The 18,116-nt window shown below is 43.3% G+C and overlaps 1 protein-coding gene across 1 annotated transcript in view; it reads left to right on the top strand.

The window, feature by feature from the left end:
• Positions 1-641: 641 nt before the first annotated feature.
• myo10l3 (myosin X, like 3) overlaps positions 642-18,116 on the top strand; it is a 63,220-nt gene continuing 45,745 nt past the window's right edge. The window contains exons 1-2 of the mRNA XM_037109124.1: positions 642-912; positions 16,424-16,522. Coding sequence (XP_036965019.1) covers positions 892-912; positions 16,424-16,522 — 120 coding nt within the window. The 5' untranslated portion in view covers positions 642-891. The remainder of the gene's footprint in view (positions 913-16,423; positions 16,523-18,116) is intronic.

Here is an 18,116-nt window from a genome sequence, read left to right as displayed (position 1 = left end):
ATTTGCTCATATCCTCCCTTCCAGCACTTGGCAAATTGATTTTCTCCAGTGCTGGATTCGTGTAAGAGTCAGTTTCTTGCTTATTGACCCACATGCTATTTCAGACTTTAGCACAAAATGCATGCAATACGTAGCATTTACCACTTTCCTACACAGACATAAAAAAAAAATCAGACTGCACATATCCTGAGGCCCACATCACTTTGTAAACAGTCTCCCCCACTTGTGCTGCCTCTTCCTCTTCCTTCTCATTTTATTTCTCCCAGAGGAGGAAGTCAAATTTATTCTTACATCCGTCTAGCACACACACACACACACACACACACACACACACACACACACACACACACACATACATATATATACATACATACATACATACATAGATACCTGGGAGTGAAGCAATTTACTTGGTATCAGTCATTTTGGCAGCAGATTCTCCCTTTGTATATATGTTCCTGTGTTAAACATCCCTGTCTCTGGGAGGTGCACATCCTTTAAAAAGCATGGAGGCCTTTGTAGCAGTGGACACAAAGAGGGCGTATGCTGAGGGAGGTCTGGGCCGCTGCAGGCTCCGCCCCCTCTGCATAATGTGCCGGGTCCATTGAAACGACTAGACAGCAGCAACACAGCGGCACACAGCCTGCACCGGGACCCTGAACAAACTACCCTGAAGTGAGAGAAGAAGACGAAGAAGAAAACGCAGGACTGCAGAATGACTCGTGTCTGAGTCCTAAAAAAGAAGAGAGTTTTTTTTTTCTTGTTTAACTTTATCTTTAAGGAAGCGGATGGAAATCATTCGGGAGTACAGCAGCTTCCTCTCCTCCTCAACTGTGGTACCCTGAACTCAGACTACAAAGGGACGTGAGGGTCGAAGCCGCCGCTTTAAAAATGGATACTTTCTTTCTGGAGGTGAGTTTGGAAGCACTTTTTCACACGGAAAAAAAAACACGTTTCTGCACTCAACAGTGTACTTTCTGCTCCGACTCTTACATTATTCCGCGGCGGTTCTTTGTTTTGTGTTGTGCGGGTTTTTATTTTTTATTTATTTATCTGAGCTGCTGTCAGAGTCACTTCAACCGTGAGCCCTTTATTACACTGTGAGCTAACTTAAAACCGAACAGACCCACTTTTTCTCATTTAGCCCGCATTGTGTCTCTGTGATGCTTTCTCAGCCATATATCCCAGACTGGTGGTGGTCGTGTGCCTGCACTGGGCTGGTCTCTACAGGATGCAGCTGTAATGGGAACTGTAATTGGACTCAGTTACAAATTAAAAAAAACAAAAACAAAACACTATTACTGTGCACAAAACGACACCAAGCCCTCATGTCACAGCTTCTCTTCCCCTCTTGTGGTAGTTTTTAAAGCAGATCTCCCAGCAGTGTGTGCCCATGTAGGGTGGATGTATCATCTGCAAAACTGACAGCACCCAGACAGAAACACACTCACAAACCCTATGTAGGGAGTAGGGACTGGCTATAGGTCTGATTTGTCATCCTCCTCTGACTCAGAGAGGCACACACACACACAGACAGACAGACAGACTGTGTGTGTGTGTGTGTGTGTGTGTGTGTGTGTGTGTGTGTGTGTGTGATGAGACTCTCTTCCTCTCTCGTCCCTGCCCTCACCTCCTCTGTCAACAGCATCATCAGGACTCGACCCTCAGCGATGTGTTTCCTGGATTATGCTGCCCGTACAGATGCTGCCTCACACTCTTACAGTCTCCTATCAAAGGGCTGAGACTGAGCTTATACTAAGTTATCACTGGACTAATTGAGGCCATTCTGCCATTGATAAGACATGTCCCTGTCCGACCAAAGTTATGTGAAAGTTGCACTTTTGTATACTGTATGCAATAATTTGACATTTTTGATGATTCAGTGCTAGATTATCACTCCCAGACTCTTACTAACCTGTTATAGTCACGTGGTCCGACTGTGAGTTTTAGAAAATTCTGGTCTAATGTCGGTTGTTTCCACATTTCAAAGGTGGTGAAAGTACTGAAATTGTCATCATTCAGCAAGAAAGTGGTTAATGTTGCGATATGTAAAGTCTATAATGTGAAACACAGTATATTTCTTGATATTTCAACATCTCTACAGCCATATGATGATGATATTGTAGGAATGGCTGTTGGTACTTTGACAAAATTGTGACACGATGAGATTTTTGATAAATAATCATCAGTATCGTGGACATGATGACTAAGTGGGTAAAGACAAGTATTAGAACAAGTAGAACATGCTGGGTCATTCAGAAATTACATCACTTTACTGTAATGCAGCCTCGAAAACCAGAAAAAGACAACTCTAAGGTCAAATCACGATAGGTTATCACGACCACAAAGGTAGAACCACGTCATACCTGAACTGTAGTTTTGTGAACATATTGAGCTGAACTGGATTTTGGTCATAATCTGATTTTATTGGGGCGATATGTTGTCCAGTGGAAGGTTATTATTTGAGCTCAGCTCAGCAAAGATCATTGTTTTAATTTGGTGTGTGTCCTTCGTCTTGTGCCAACTGTATGAGATTTCCCCAAAGATTAATTTGAGGTTATCCAGGATTCTTTTTTTTCTCTCTCTCTCTCTCTCTCATGTGGTTATTATAAAGCACAGTGCTTTTTATCCTTGCAGTAAAACCAAAAGGTTTCATCTGTGTCTTGACTGACAGAATTTACATGGGAAGAAAGACGGTTGTGTTTAAAGTTTGGTCAGAATGTATCAGTCCCATGCTAATTTTGACTGGAGCCCATCCAATACTTGATTTTTGGGGCATATTAAAGAGCAAAAATTCCGATATTGATAAAAGTTTGGCCACTTTGCACTCATTCTTTTTACAATGATGCGTCAGAAGTGTTCAAAACTTCAAAACTTGTTACGAAGATGTCTAATAGTCGCAGGGTGTTTCACAGTTTAACAGTAAACTTACATTTCTGAAATGACTGAACAACAAGCAAGTTTTCATATTGGCCAACCATCCGGCTTAACTGTAGTAATGATGTCATGCATGAAACAGACAAATTAACAGGCAATTTCAGTCCACGTGTGTTCAGTTTTCATCGTTCAAGTCTGCTAATGGGACAAGTTGACACTCTGGTGCCCTGAATCAAACTGCATGTCTTCGTTTAGTGCAACAGTGTCCCTCGAAGCGCTAATTGTGTTCACTAAACAATCTTGCACTGACACCAAGTCTGAGGCAAATTCTACCTCTATAGAAACTTAACTACAGCGGCTGTAAACATCCTTAGTATAAGTGAATGAACTGTCCTGGTTTTTTAAGTGACTGTCGGGTCATGGAAAAAGGCCAGCATCCTGAACTCTTCAGTGCCACCGGGGTGGATTTAATTAAGCAGGAATTCTGGAAGTGAAGTAAGACGAGGATTAAACTCAACTCGGTGAAAGCAAGTGCAGCGGGATGAATTCATGACTGTGGATCCAGCGAATCGATCAATCAGTGTGATTTTTGACAGCCAACACGACAGGGAAGTCAACACATGAAGGCTTGTCAGTGTAACTGCTTCAATCTGCTTCGTGCTCTGAGAAGATTCTTTTTACCGACCAGCTTTATTGATTCGTCTCAGTCACTTTGGTTCTGATCCACAGTCAGCTTTCCCCTTGCACGTGACTTTTGGGTGATGCATGGTGACAGGGGTTAGAGCGAGAGGAGTGGCAGGTACACGGGCGAGCACTTAGAGGAAAGCCCATCCTGACCGTCAGCGCGGCCTTTCCTCCCAGGAGCTAACACAACATCATAAAACCCTCAGCGACGTTTGCCTCAACTCCACACCCAATCCGTCCTCTCAGTGGATACGACCCAATAAACACACACGAATTGATGGAGTTTGCCAGCGATTCCTGTCTGTGCACTCTAACGTCTGCCAGGCGGCTGGGTTTGCTATATTTTCCCCACACATAGGCTCGTTGGGCTTTTTGTACGTGTATGTAAAGATAGATTTATCTCTCTTCCTCTGTTTTTATCCCCTCGCAGATGAAAACGTGGTTGGATCACACACACAATCGCACCTTCACACACACTAAAAAAGCACAGTAGATATTTTCTGTCTTTGTGAAACATCCTGTTGACGAAGTTGAATCCGTTTCCAAACTTGGCAATCAGTTCCTTTATAGCGGCAGCTGCTACACACTGTAAAGCCACACGAGGACCTCTCCACGCCCGCTAACTTCTTCCTTGCGTTACACACCAAATTCCTTTGTAAACCTGACAGAGGGAATCCCAGACTCCCGGCCCTGACCCCTGAAATTCCCGGTCTTGGCCGGCCTGTCATCCTTGCATTGTAGAGCTGTGGTGACGAGGCTTTGGGTTTCACACCATCACCTCCGCTCCCCCTCCACACACACACACACACACAGGGACACCATCCTGAAACATCCCTCACAGCGCGATGTGCTGTTTATGTCTAGGGCTTTGAAGCCGGAGCCGTGGATCGGCATGCTCGGTAAGCATTCTGTGTTGAAATGGGTAACGTGAGAAAGGGTGGACTATTTTTCAACTCGGGGTCTTTTAAATGCAGTTGTCACTTCTTCCAGCTGCCACTTAAGAGTGCTGAGAATCTGGCATCATCTGACAGAGCAAGGAGGGAAGTCAGGAAGTACAGTTAAGATGTGAGGGAGGAAGGAAGGAAAGGTTCAGAAAATGGCTAATGGATCCTGCATTCCTTTGAGTTTCCTTTTGTCTTAACTTGTAATTAAGCTTGAGGTGCCTATTGTGTGCATCGTCACATTCAATTAGGGGGACTTTCCAACAATACTGTAGAGAGTCCTGAAGCTGTGGTTGAACTAACAGTGCTGAGTTTTTATGAAGGAACAGAGGGAGGTATTATTAAGGCAGTGGTTAATGTGTGCGTCAGCAGAAGTCCTGCAGCTTTGGTACAGTCTGGAGGTGGTTTAATCTGTCACAAGTGCGCTGGGACTAATTACCAACAGGCATCGTCTGACCACACACAAAATAACACAGATAATCCGTCCTCATAACGACACACATGCCTTGTGTTACAGCCGCGCTCAATTTTTAACATAATAAACACTTTTTTTTTTTACGCTTTAAAACTGCGTTGAAATCAGAATCAGCTGTTTGCAATGATAATAACACCCTGATTAAGCCGTTTTCGCCTCGCTAGCTTGTGTTTGCATTGCTTGTGTCTCTATGAGTAACCTGACCCCGGTCTATCAGCGTCAGACGGGGGGCTTAATGCTGTGATAACCTCCTGCTGACACCACACTGTTGACTTTAGCTTAACCTGCTACATCACCAGGCTTTTCACACAAAGCTGAGTGTGGTGATAAAAGGAAAAGAACGTCTTCATACTAATGACAAATAAAGAAGTGCAGGAGCTGGTCTTCCTCTCTATTAGCCCATAATGACAAGTATTCAATAGAAAGTGGTTGATGCTTCACCTGCACCAAACTTGCAAGGGAGTTACGTGTTCAACTGATCACTGGACTAAATTACAATAAAAGCAGGTAATAGCATTATAGCATAATAATAGTATAACAGTATATAGGTAAAAAAAATCTACCGCATGTATGATTTCTTGTACCCCTCAGTGGCCATAACAAAAAAGGTGTTCAGAACAGCCTCGCTTGTTTGTTTTGTTTTGTTTTGTTTTTTTTTAAATTTTGCTAAGAGTAAGATGAGAAGATTGACACAACTCTCAGATTTGTCCGGTGACTATACAGTTATAACATGTAGTACATAGTGTAGCATTGCTGTTAGCTTAGCTTAGCATGAAGACTGGAAACGGGGGGAAGCAGCTATCCTGTCTCTGTATGAAGCAAACATGTTTTCATCTGTTTTATCCAAACAAAAACCTGTTGTGGGCTGAACTATATCTTGGCTATTTCTGTACAGAATATATAAACAAGATAACGTGGGATAATAAGTGAGCTTTAAAGGCGCCAATAGGCAGAATTAATTACCTTTGTGGTAGAGCAATGCTGGCTGTTTCCCCTTGTTTCTAATGTTTGTGCTAAGCTAAGCTAAACTGCTGCTTGTGGTAGCTTCATATTTATTGTAATGACATGTAAGTGGTATCATTCTTCTTGTTTGAATCTTGGCCAGAAAACAAATGAGATAATTTGCCCAAATGTCTAACCAGACTCTTTAATAACTCCCTCCAGTTTCTCACAGTGTTCAAGAGAAGAAAGTCATATGAAATTACATGTTTACAAGACACAACTCATCAAAACAGACTTACGTTCAGTCTACTCTCCAACACCCATCCTTCCTGCCCTCCCTGTGTGCATCACGTCTCCCTGTGTGTGTGTCTGTATCCGTATCAGGGCACCCTGGGTGTGTCATCCTTTGAAATATAAATCACCTCAGGGTGGGTGAATCACACATTTCTTGTCATCTCGAAAGGTTGTGGAGAAAGAGAACAACCTCGATAATTGTCTGTGATATCTGTGAATTTAAAGTGAAATGAAGGAATCATTGTAGAGTCATGCAGGTTCATGTTTGGGTGGTTTCGCTGTAAACCTTGTGATCAGTGTGAAAGCAACAGAGATAGAACTGTGTAAGTGGCTCAAAGGGGTGGGTTATTTGAGACTATTTAATCAAGTCAGTTTTTTTTTTAGCGCCCAAAATCACAACCACATTGCCTTATATGACTTAATCTGATAAAAACATCCTTTGACCTTTGTCCTTTGAGTAGGATAAGGAAAAACCAGGAAGCACTTAGTCACACTTAGCTTAGCGCAAAGACTCAAAACAATGAGAAACAGCTCATCTGCCTCTGTCCACAGGTAACAAAACAGTCCTTAAGCTACACGCTGGACTACTCGTTGCTAACCTAAGCTAACCAGCTGCTAGCTGTAGCCTCACATTTAGTTCACAAACATGAGTGGTGTTTTTCTTTTTAAATTTTTTTAGCGCTCAGCCAGAAAGAATAGAATAGTCATAATCACTGTTCATTTTCAGAAAATGTTGAACTATAGTTTAAAACCTCAACATTTTCAGTGAGGTAATACATAGTTCATTAAAGTCTCAGACTTGCTCTCCTCCTCGTGTCTCAGCAAGATCTTTTAGTAATATCCCTGTACGTCTACAGCAGGAGAATCTGGACTTTAAACCAGATCAATCCTGCTGTTCCACAAACAAAATAAAGTTTTTTTCTACAAGATTTACGCAGAGAATATTGATCTGCCTCCATCTTTGTTAAGCTGCTGTTGATCGCTGCTTACCCCTCACACAGTGAGTGTCCGTTGGCCTTCACCTTGGCTGCCCCACCTGACCGACCCTGCGAGCTGGTAATGAGAGTAGCTTAAATCCTCTCAGTTCGGAGGTCTCGTCTGGCAGCTTAATAACAGCCAACCTGTGATTACTGCTCCCAGCCCAGATGTTGACTTTCCTTTTTTAGCCCCCTATGATTACTGCGCACAGAGTCGGCCTATTACGGGATGGAGCATGTGTGTCTCTACACACATTGACTGTATGTTAAATTTTCCTGAAACACGTTGCAAAAAACCACAAGGGCGTAAAATGTAGGTAAAAACATTTTAAAAAAAGGTCAAATTCTTGACTCTGTCATGATGAGGTTAATGTTAAAGTCGTAATTTCAGCACTAATTGCATGACGAACACCCCGCCGGGCCTAAATACACACCCCACACTGCATGACTGCTGAGGTCTGAAGAGTCTAACTGGCACCTTGGTGCTTAACAGAAGCAAACAACACAGCACGGAACAATCCAGAGTCATGACCTGTCAGCGTTCCCATCCATTCCCAGTTTGTTTTATTAGACGTGTGTGTGTGTGTGGTTTGGCCTCCGGGTGTTTGTAGGATCATACACACTTGGACACTGAGACTCCGATGAGGAGGAATGTTTTCAAGACTCCACGTATGTTTATCTCGCCCACTTGAAGCCAACCTCAATTCACATCCTCATCCTCAGACAGAAGATAGAAACACTCTTTCAGCAAGAGAGAAGCAGCAGCAGTAGTTTTTCTTTTGCTCTTTTTGTCATTTTTTCAGCCATTCCCGCAGCACTGTTAGATCTTTCACGCGCTGCACGGCCTCTTAAATACAGTACAGTATATCTCCAATGTGTCCAGTCGCCTGGAGCACAGTGACATCATCCTGACCACCAGTGCTCCCTCGCTCTCTCTCTCTACCATTATAAATTATGAGCTTTAAATATGATGTGTGTGCTTGCGCAGTTGATGATGCAGCTTCTGGGAGGCGTAGGAGGAGACTGTTGGCAGTGGCATTATTTCCATCATTAATCATTTTCTTTATCGATTCATCTGACTTTTTTTTTTTTTTTTGAGTTATGGATTAAACATTCGGTCAATACAATGTCAGATAATCTAACTTTTCTTAAATCCATCATAAATTTGCCCTTCCAATTGCTTGTTTTGTCCAACATGCAGTCCAAATACTAAACATATTAATTATAATATCATATAAAACAAGATAAAAAGCATGCTAGGTGCGGCAGATATCTCCGCAACACAATGCAAAGACCTCCGTGACATGACGTCAGAACTTTTTTAGTTTCTCTACTCTTTAATCCTTACACATAGCTCCTGAGTCAATATGTTGTGTCAGTAATACAACGCATGTTTAAAATGATGAGCCGTGTAATACGAAAGGGTCACTATGAGCCATAACAGGACAATGTGAGGTATGAGTGAAGGTCAAAGGCAAAGTAACAGGTCACCCAGTGATGACTCCACTCAGCCTTAACAACCACGAGTCCACTGGCTCACATGGTCACACATACACACACACACACACACACACACATACAGACACAGACACATCCTCTCTGACAGTCCTGACTGAGCAGCATTCCTGAAATATCTCCTCAGATTCCTGCTGTGTGACCCCGTAACAGACCACGGACGAGCACAGAGAGGGCCAGATATGTGGCTGACAGACAGACAGACAGGAGGAGGAATGTGCCATGTGGCTCTGGAGATACTCAAAGTCATGAAGCTGAGCCGATGATCCAATCAAACACGCAGTAATCGCATCATTTTGCTTGCCTCCTCCTTGTCCCGTTTTGTTGTTGGAAAAAGTATCAAACCCTGAGCGCAGGATCACACTGGTACTTTGATCACTGTAGAGGAGTGGTGGAAGGAAAATGTGTTCACACAGGATAAAGATGTAAAACAGGAGCGTGTGCCAGGAGTCTGAGAGTCAAGTGTTCGTCTTCTTTTTGTTGCTCTCCTGAAGACATAATTTGTTATGCAAATCTTCTTCAATATGCTCATTAGCAACATGGCTGATCAGCTGCATGAGATGATGATGGGGGAGGTGCCACCGACAAAGGACACGGACCGACACACAGACTACCAAACACATACTGTACAAACTTGCACACTTTAGGCGAATGCTGTTCATTTATCGTGTGAATGAAAACAGCTTTGAAAACAGTAATGACGGCAGATTATTGCTGCTTTGCATGTGTTTGATTCCCATTAACCCAGTGACACAGTTGCATTCATAACTTCATCGTTTTCAGGCCTTCTGCTTTAACAAAAGCACTCTTTGAATATTAACGGTTGCCTGTCTCAGCCCTGCCTCCGGGCCATCCTGCTTTAAGTCTGTTTACAGCTTCCTCAGCGGGGGGGTGCTCAGGCTGCTCCTTGGAGTCAAGAACAATTGATGAGCTGCACCCTCCAGCCTCCACCCTTTTTTGGTTCTCCCCCCTTTTCCACCACGGATCGGGGGAAGCCCTGTTCTCTCTCATGGGACTCCTCCTCCTCCATTAGCTAATTTCTGATCAGCTGCTCCCTCCCATCATTAATTCATACGTCTTGCTGCACAGATGCTGAAGGGTCGCCTTTAAATCTTCTGATTTCTCCCCCCCCACCCTTCCCCTTCCCTGCCCTTACCCCACGCTGGCTGGCTGCGGGCACCGGCTGCACCTCAGACTGGCAGACGTTACAGCAAACAAAGAAACAGGAAAATGGAAAGCGGGCATGCAGAGGCACATTTGTATTTGTATCACTGTTAATTATTATTTGTTTATTCTTTTTAGCGTAATTATGTACAGCGTGACGAGCCTGATGACAGCAGCCTGTCGCATCTTGCCGGGGGGGCTGCATGACTGCATGGTGAATTAGTGAAGAAATTCCCCTCAGTGAACACGACTGAAGAGCTCTATGGAAATACACTTAACCCCTTACTGACCTAGAGAAAAATATAACTAAGATAAAAAAAAAATGGCAACAGAGATCAAGCTGAGTCCAAATGTTCCTGTAATAAAATGACAGGTTATGTGAAATTACATCCAGTAACCCTCAGATGAGGTTTTGCAGGGCATACAGCTTTTTTTGCCCCACTGTAAAGCCTGTGGCCAAAGACCCAGAGGGACCTTTGCCCAGATTCCCCTCCCAGCTGCACTCAGCCTATTTGTTTAATCTCACCAGCTACTTGGCGGATTCGACCTCATTCCACTCACTCAGCATTCAGCAGATTTGGTTTCAATCCCTGATTTTGGCTCACTTTTGACGGAGACGGCAATAAGCTCCAGCATTGTTACCGATTGTTTTTGTAAATTCTTCTGGCTGCATTTAATCCCGTGACTTTCTTGTCCATTACGAACAAATAAAGAGCTCTAATTTCTGCAAAATGCCAGCTAAAAGACAGGATCCTCTGGCCTTTTATTTTCCTCATATATTTTAGTCTTATCATCCTAAACCATGCAAGTTTGGAAAATAGGAAAATGTCATTGGATTTTGGTGGTTATAACAGGAAAAGAACAATATCTCAATTTATTTTAAGTTGAACATTTAATTTTTTTCCTACAACAGGATTATTTCACACACAGACTGGCAACATGCAAGTGTCGATTAGAGTTGGGGGATGTCTACCGAATTAGCACGTGATGATGTCCGCCGTGAAACATTGTGATAGTTGAGTCTCAACAGTTCCCTGGAGTTAGCTGCGAATACTAGCAACCAGTTACTGCAGATCAATAACTCCTGTCTTAACTACGAATTTCCAAATATAGCACTTCTGTCTCTCTGTATTGATGCATTTACATTGCCCACTTAGAGCTTCCTGAAACTCTCTGATGCCTCTGACAATGAGCATTTTGAATTGTCACAAGGCAGGAGTTGGTCATTAGCACACCGCTGTCACCCATCACCCGTCACCAGATCAGATCAGCTCCCTGCCTTTGCGTGTGTCTCCCAACCTGAGTGTCAATATGCTTTTTGACCTTATTAGAGACCGGCCGTCCTGCCAGCCAGTGTTCTGGACTTGCACAAAGGGTTTTTGACTCTGCCTCATGCCTCTCTTTTGTCATGATAATGCTGCTGCTTCATCCTGGTATTTGAGGTGGTAATGAAGCGCTTGACCGTGCTCGAGATGTGTTCTTGAACATCTGCTCCTGGGTCTTCAGAAGCTTGGAGTTTACCCAGGACAAGTATAAAGAAATCATGAATGAACGCACGAAAGAACGGAAATGTGAGAGGGACAAGTGAAAGCGGCAGTAGCTAGGGTTTCCATTGGAGGAAAATGTTCCTGGTGGATGCCTTCCCGTGTTACGTTTATCCTCCAACAAATGAGAGGCTTGTCAGGAATCCAGCTGGATGTTCTCGTCTCTCAGCCAGGCATCGGTCCCGGCCATCAGTCAGTCATACCTGCAGCAACAACACTGCTGTCCACTGGGCAGGCGTCCACTCGCCGCTCCTTCAGACAACACCATGATCCGAGAAATTAGCTTTTCATAACTAACTGTCCGACCGTGTTCGAGTTCGAGGCCGAGCTAATTAGCTTTCTTTTGTTCTTGCCGATGCGATCACCCGATATCACCTGCGCTCATGCTACGCTAGACAGCGGAGAAAGAGCCGTGGCACCTTGTACTGTGTACGCCCTTAAATATTTAAGGCTCATTCATTATCAAATCTCTGAGCTGGATGTCATGATACAAGCTGCAGAAACTCAAGCCTCTGACTCCGGGATCACATCATTCAGCCCGAGTGGTTTCTGTGTCAGAAAGCATGATGGGACGTCGGCGTGCAGCCTGTTTTTGGTGGATCAGATTACTTTTGTCAGCTGGTTCTGCCTCAGCGGTGCCACACGTGCTCGGTGACATGCAGCTTTAAGAATTTGAAATTAGCTCGAGCTGGAAATTTCATGGCAGCGGTTCAACTTTGCTTTTTAATGAAGCTATTAAAACTCCTGGTTACCGGAGGCATGGGAGTCGAGTTGACTGAGACCGGAATACACACTGTTTCACTGGTTTAGTCAGCGGTTAGTTGCTGCAGCAGCTGATTCAAGTTTTGGGGGACGTAACGCAAGCTGATAATTGTGTCCCTCTGCGTCCCAGCTGGTCATTGTTTGGGATATTTCCGCCTGGTTAACTTCTGAGCTCTCAGTCAGAGGTGCTTGCCTTTGTCCTGACTTAGTGACGGAGCTCTTGAGGATGGAGGGGACAAGAGGGGGAGGAGTTTTGGTGAGACCATCTGTTGCTGAGACAATTAATCTCGACTTTATACCCTTCAGCCTCAGACTCTTAAGACACACACGCTCACATAAAAAGACACTAACAAATGGACAAACACATCTGGTGTCCGCTTCCCTGACCCACCACAACTTCAGCCAACTTCAGTTTGACTGGATGAGTTGTCAACCAGACAAATCATTGGCATGTTACTGTTTTTTGGGTGTCCATGTTAACAGGTTGGAGCGGCCACACCAGGCCCACGGACGAGCGCCAGGCTTTGATGACGGTTTTTGTAACCATGTGCTACATCGTCACGTGATGCACTGTATGCCCAAAAATACTTATCCCATTAAGCCAACATTGTGAGAGAAGCTTCAGCGGATACATTAATATGAGCGTCATGTTTAAATTATTTTCTTTCTTACTTGTAATTAAGTATTGAAGTATACAGTTCTTCTACTTTTACCAGTCTTTTTTTACACAAGTATTTGTACTTCTACTTGAGTAAAGAATGTGTGTACTTCGCCACTTCTGCTCTAGAAATGATTTTAAAAGGTTGTATTATTTATGCGATATTGTCACATGTGTTTTATTAACATGATGTCAATATTTCAATTTCATGTTAAAAAAGGTTGAAAAAGGGAATTTGAGAGCAAAATAAGTCTAGTACAGCTTTATTTTTTGGACAGTTTCCGGTCTCTTTGATGAGAGTGCCTGGTGGGCAGATCTCCAGAGTGCAAGTCACTCTGCACAGACGCTGCCGCAGCGAGCCAGGACTGAATTAGCATCTTTAATATGGGCCGGCTTGTTGCTGACCTTTGGTTTACCAGATAGTGTCAACTCATTTAATTCACCAGTTATTATTATGATTATTGGGTCTCTTCATTCCTGTTTAAAAACCAGAGCCAAGTGTGTCTTTATCTATAAAACTGTTATTGGGCTCCTGAGAAAGTCCTTATTCATGATGAATGGAAAACCTCCAATGGTCTGACTCAGCAGCTGAACCACTCCAGTCTTCTTAATATTTGCGTCACTGAAATTGAAGTAATACTGGGATGTCGTGTATTATCACACAGTATTATGAGCCATGCCTCTGCTGTCCATGTCAGGGCCTGCCTGCTGTGTTATTCCTTGAGATATCTCATGTAATCTGCCTTTTGTTACAACCTCCTCGCTGCGTGTTTCTTCACCGTCGCAGCACAAACAGCCTCTACAAGACGACGCCTGCCAGAAAATATTCTGCTGAATTCAACTCGCTGTGATTTCCAGTTACGTAACAGCAACTGATCTTCTTAAATTCTATAGAGTAAACACCATTAATCTCCCGTCGCTGGACCTCACGTGAAGCAGCTTTCCCTCTGAAAAGGCCGTGCATGCCAGGCTGGTACCAGGCGGACACAGTCGCTCACTGGTATTAAAGTCACCAATCATCCCATATTGAAACTGAGTTAATGTGCGGCCATGTGTTGAGAAGAAACACCTCTCTTACATTACTGATATTTGTCTGACTCTCTCTCCAAACAATGGGAGGCAGACTTTATCAGGTGCCTGCGCCCTTCCTCTTTCCCCTCTCACTGCCCCCTCCTCAGCCTCCTCCTAAATTACACGACCCCCCCCCAGCCCACTCACCGCTGTCCCCCGTGGTTTGAGAGAGCCACATTTAGCTGCCCTCCATTAGCTGACTGAAAGACTAAGAATCCTTGATGATGGAAGTGGGTTTGCAGTCTGGATGGTTGGACTGAGTGACTCTTTGTCCGAAGCCTGAATCACAAATTCCAGAAAAGAATGGAGACAAATCATCACTCATCACAGTTAGAATAAGAGACTCAGAATAATTCGTTATTGATCTAATCTCCCTCTTTGATTCTGTGATCAAGCAGATTACATTTCGCGTAAATATCCTTAACAAAAGCATCTCGATCTTTGCTCTGACCCTGGTGGATCCATGGGTGAGAGTGTGTGCGCACACGTGGCAGCCTGTTGTTAATAGTTAATGAGGATTGATGTCTGGAAGTGGTGACCTTGTGTAAGGTTTCCTAGTGGAATCCATGCGCATTGATCTCTTCGGTTTTATGCTCTGTTGGACACACAATTCCCTTTTGCTGCGTATTTTCCGCGGCCACCCCGGTGGTGGCACTTGCGATGATTAATGGTGTTTATCTGTCAAAGACAGGTTTACAGGAGAGGGGGCAAATGTCTTGCACATCCTACAAGCAACCACGATGTTCAATTTGCGTAGCATTACTTATAGATTAGACTACAGGTAGAGGAAATACAAACAGGCCACTTAAAGGAAACATTTGACATATTGGGTAATAATAATCTACCATAAGTGAAACTACACATTGTTATTTGTACACTTCAGTTTTTGTACAGTTCAAACAAACGGTTCTCTGGCTATTTCAATATATCTGTATCTATATATTGATAATATCACAATGTATTTAATCACAGTCACAGTCATTGATCTTAATTGCGATCTTTTTTCTCAATTTTGATATGCTAATAAAACACAATATTGCATCATATCAACAAGAACTATATGCAACATATAGTGTACAGTTTTTTTTTGTCACAAGCTCCTCATCCGACATCTTGCTAGCTATAGATTATTTTATACTGTTTACAATATGTCTCCCAGTGAAGAGCCACACAAGAGGCATTAACCGTACACAATTATGCGATTTGGTGAGAAACACTGTTTTTTTTGTTTATTTGTTAGTTAACAAAACATTTTTACAACCCTCTATAAAGCCAAGTCATTTTTACGCTTCAGTTTTTGTAAATTTTTAACAGACCAGATATAACATGTAAATTGCTGAGCTTAAGAGCCATGATCGCCTGGGCGAGCTGTTTCCCTCTTTTTCCAGATGTTATGCTAAGACAGGCTAAGCTAATCGTCAGCTAGTTGTAGCTTTATATTTCGTAGGTGTGATCTTCTCATCTCACTCTCGTAAAGACAGAGCATAAGCGTATTTCCCAAGATGCAAAATGTTCCTTTAAAGTCAGATTTACTACTAGATGGTCATCAATAATTCATATTGTTTAACTAAAAGCATCATTTTGTTGTACAGTCATCCTAAAAGATTCACAGTTTGGCTCTGCAGGCTTTGGTTCTCATCCATTATTAAAACGCGACCAGTTCTATAAGCGTATCTTCCACCTCTGTAAGGAAATGACAGTTGGGTCTAAGCAATCAGCCACAGATTCCTGTTTTTGCTCCTGGTCACTGAGCTGCTCACAAACACGTCTGGGAAGGTCAGTGACTCCACACAGATACACAAACACAGGAGACCAGGATCAGCTGTTGTGCTGGTTTTGATCTCTGTCTGAAACCAGGATCTATTCTGGGACCATGGAAAGAAGCGCATTGTGGTTTGTCTGACTGACATAAAGAAAAGAAGAAAGCATGATGGTCTTAGAAAATGTGTATTGATTGATTTGCTTAAGTGACAAACTCTCATTTGGGATCATATACTTCTACTTTATGGACTAAATCAGCCCTCACAACTAAAGCTGAAAGCCTTTTTGACAGTTTTACCGAGTGTGTGTGTCTCTGAGTAGTAGTTTCAGTCTCTGACACACCCTCTGCACGCAGGCCTGGCAAACAGCGTTTTCTCTACTAAAAGGCAATGACAGTTTAATAAGAGGACAACTGTGCCAATTCTGTGTGGTGGAGGAGAAGCTATGTGGCAAAGAGCAGTGAGCAATGCTGAGAAAAATGGAAAGACGACTCAGGAGCTCAGCTTTTTCTCAAATAATCTCTGCAGTTTCTTCTAACTAAGCAGCCATTATTCACCCAGCACTTGAACACTTGAATATTTCTTTAACGTATTTCTCTCCTTGTTCTCTACTAATGGTCTATATAAGCCTTGTGAACTAGATTCCTAAAGTATGATTGAAATGCAGATGTCCAGTATTTCCTTGACCACACAGATGACTGCAGCCTATGAGCCCTGTGTCCAGATGCTAATGGTGTTGTTGTGGCTTTTGTGTTGCAGGGGGCCCGAGTCTGGCTGAGACACAAAGAGCAGCTCCTCCCCTCCACCGTCAGCTCCTGTGATGATTCATCCCTGGCCCTCACCACCGACTATGGGAAGGTAAAGAGACTCCTTTGTCCCAGCTGAACTGTTAATCCTGCCAGTGATTCACTTTAAACCACCCCAAACTTTCATCTGTACAGTGTTATTTTATTTATTTTTTTATTTTTTTATTGGTTTAAAGGTGCAATATGTAAGATTTTTTGTTTCAAGTCTTCCAAAAATTACTGAAGAATATCAACGGAATGTGAAGAAAGAAAAGTTTTGGCGTTATGTCAAAGACTTTTATGTATTGTGTTGCAGAATATCTGCTGAAGTATGAGATTAGCATGCTAACCAGCTAGCGCAGGCCCATCCTGTTCTGTAATACCACTTTTTACCACAAGTGGCGATCGACCAGATAGTGCAGCTCAAGCCCTCCTGCCCTGCGAGATGTGCACAAGCAGCAAGTTCACTACGTCCTACAAGCATTTTTTTAAAGCTTTTTTAGCTAATAAATAACTAAACTAATAACTAAATTTACACGCAAAAATAATTATTCTTACACTTCATTGCACTTTGTAAATCTTAACTCAACAGATATATGGTCGATCCTCAGATATGGCACCTTTAAAGGATAAGTTCACCCCAATGTCTGAAATCTTCACAGTAGCTGCCAAAAAAAGGGGTGGGGGGGTGGAATTAGTGCATATCCCAACTGAAATGAGTGCATGAGCTTGATTGTGGGGCTTCCTGAGACTTGGGCCAGACAAGCTTTTATTATTATTTTTGTATGTTTTAAAACAAGTCCTCATCTACTTCAGTTGTTTCAGAGAATGCAACAGGGCTGTTTTGCTGTGAAGCTCCAGAAATGTTTTCTGGACAACGAAACTTCACCCAACTTTCCATCGGCGTGGGGGTGAGCAGATAATGACTGAACTGAACATTTCTGGGTGGACTTTCCCTTTAAGGACTGCACCCACATGAGTTTGTTAAACCCTTTACTTCCAGAAAAAAGTCATCATTTATGCCCTGAAGTCAAAACGACGCACCTACATGCTTCCACTGGTCTAGTTTACATGTGAAGCCTCCCCTCATCTCTCAGTTGTAATTTTCACGATTGCGATATGGCTCGGGAGGGGCCCAGTGTGTATGTGAGGAGGTTAATCGTTTGCACATGTGTTTCATATCGAGGCTCTGCGGTGGGATCAACACCTTTTGTCGTAAAGTAAGAATGACAGGAATGGGCTCCTTGTGTCGTGTCACTGGCCTGGGCTTATCTGTTTGGCACTACATGGTGGTCTTTGTGTCTGGAGGAAATCCTGTTCGAGAGAGAGAGAGAGAGAGAGAGAGAGAGAGAGAGAGAGAGAGACAGAGAGAGAGAGAGAGAGAGACAGAGAGAGAGAGAGAGAGAGAGAGAGAGAGAGGTGGAGAGAGAGAGACAGAGGGAGGTGGCGATGAATGGTTAGAAAATAGTCCTGAATGTTTGTAGGTCAGAGAATGTAGATCAAAAATTAGCTTCCAGGCCTACTTTTATCTCGTGGAATGCCTTTGTAATGAGCAAGCGCTGTGAGCGCCGGGTGCATGTGATCGTCCTTTTAGCTTCATGTGGTCAGGTCGGGGCCTGGAAGAAGGAGCAGGGTAGGGCCCGAGGACTGACAGGATCACAACGTGT

The sequence above is a fragment of the Acanthopagrus latus genome, chromosome 9 (assembly GCF_904848185.1).
Source record: "Acanthopagrus latus isolate v.2019 chromosome 9, fAcaLat1.1, whole genome shotgun sequence".
Classification (NCBI taxonomy): domain Eukaryota; kingdom Metazoa; phylum Chordata; class Actinopteri; order Spariformes; family Sparidae; genus Acanthopagrus; species Acanthopagrus latus.
Note: the sequence above shows the minus strand (reverse complement) of the source record. Positions and strands in the feature narration are given on the sequence as shown.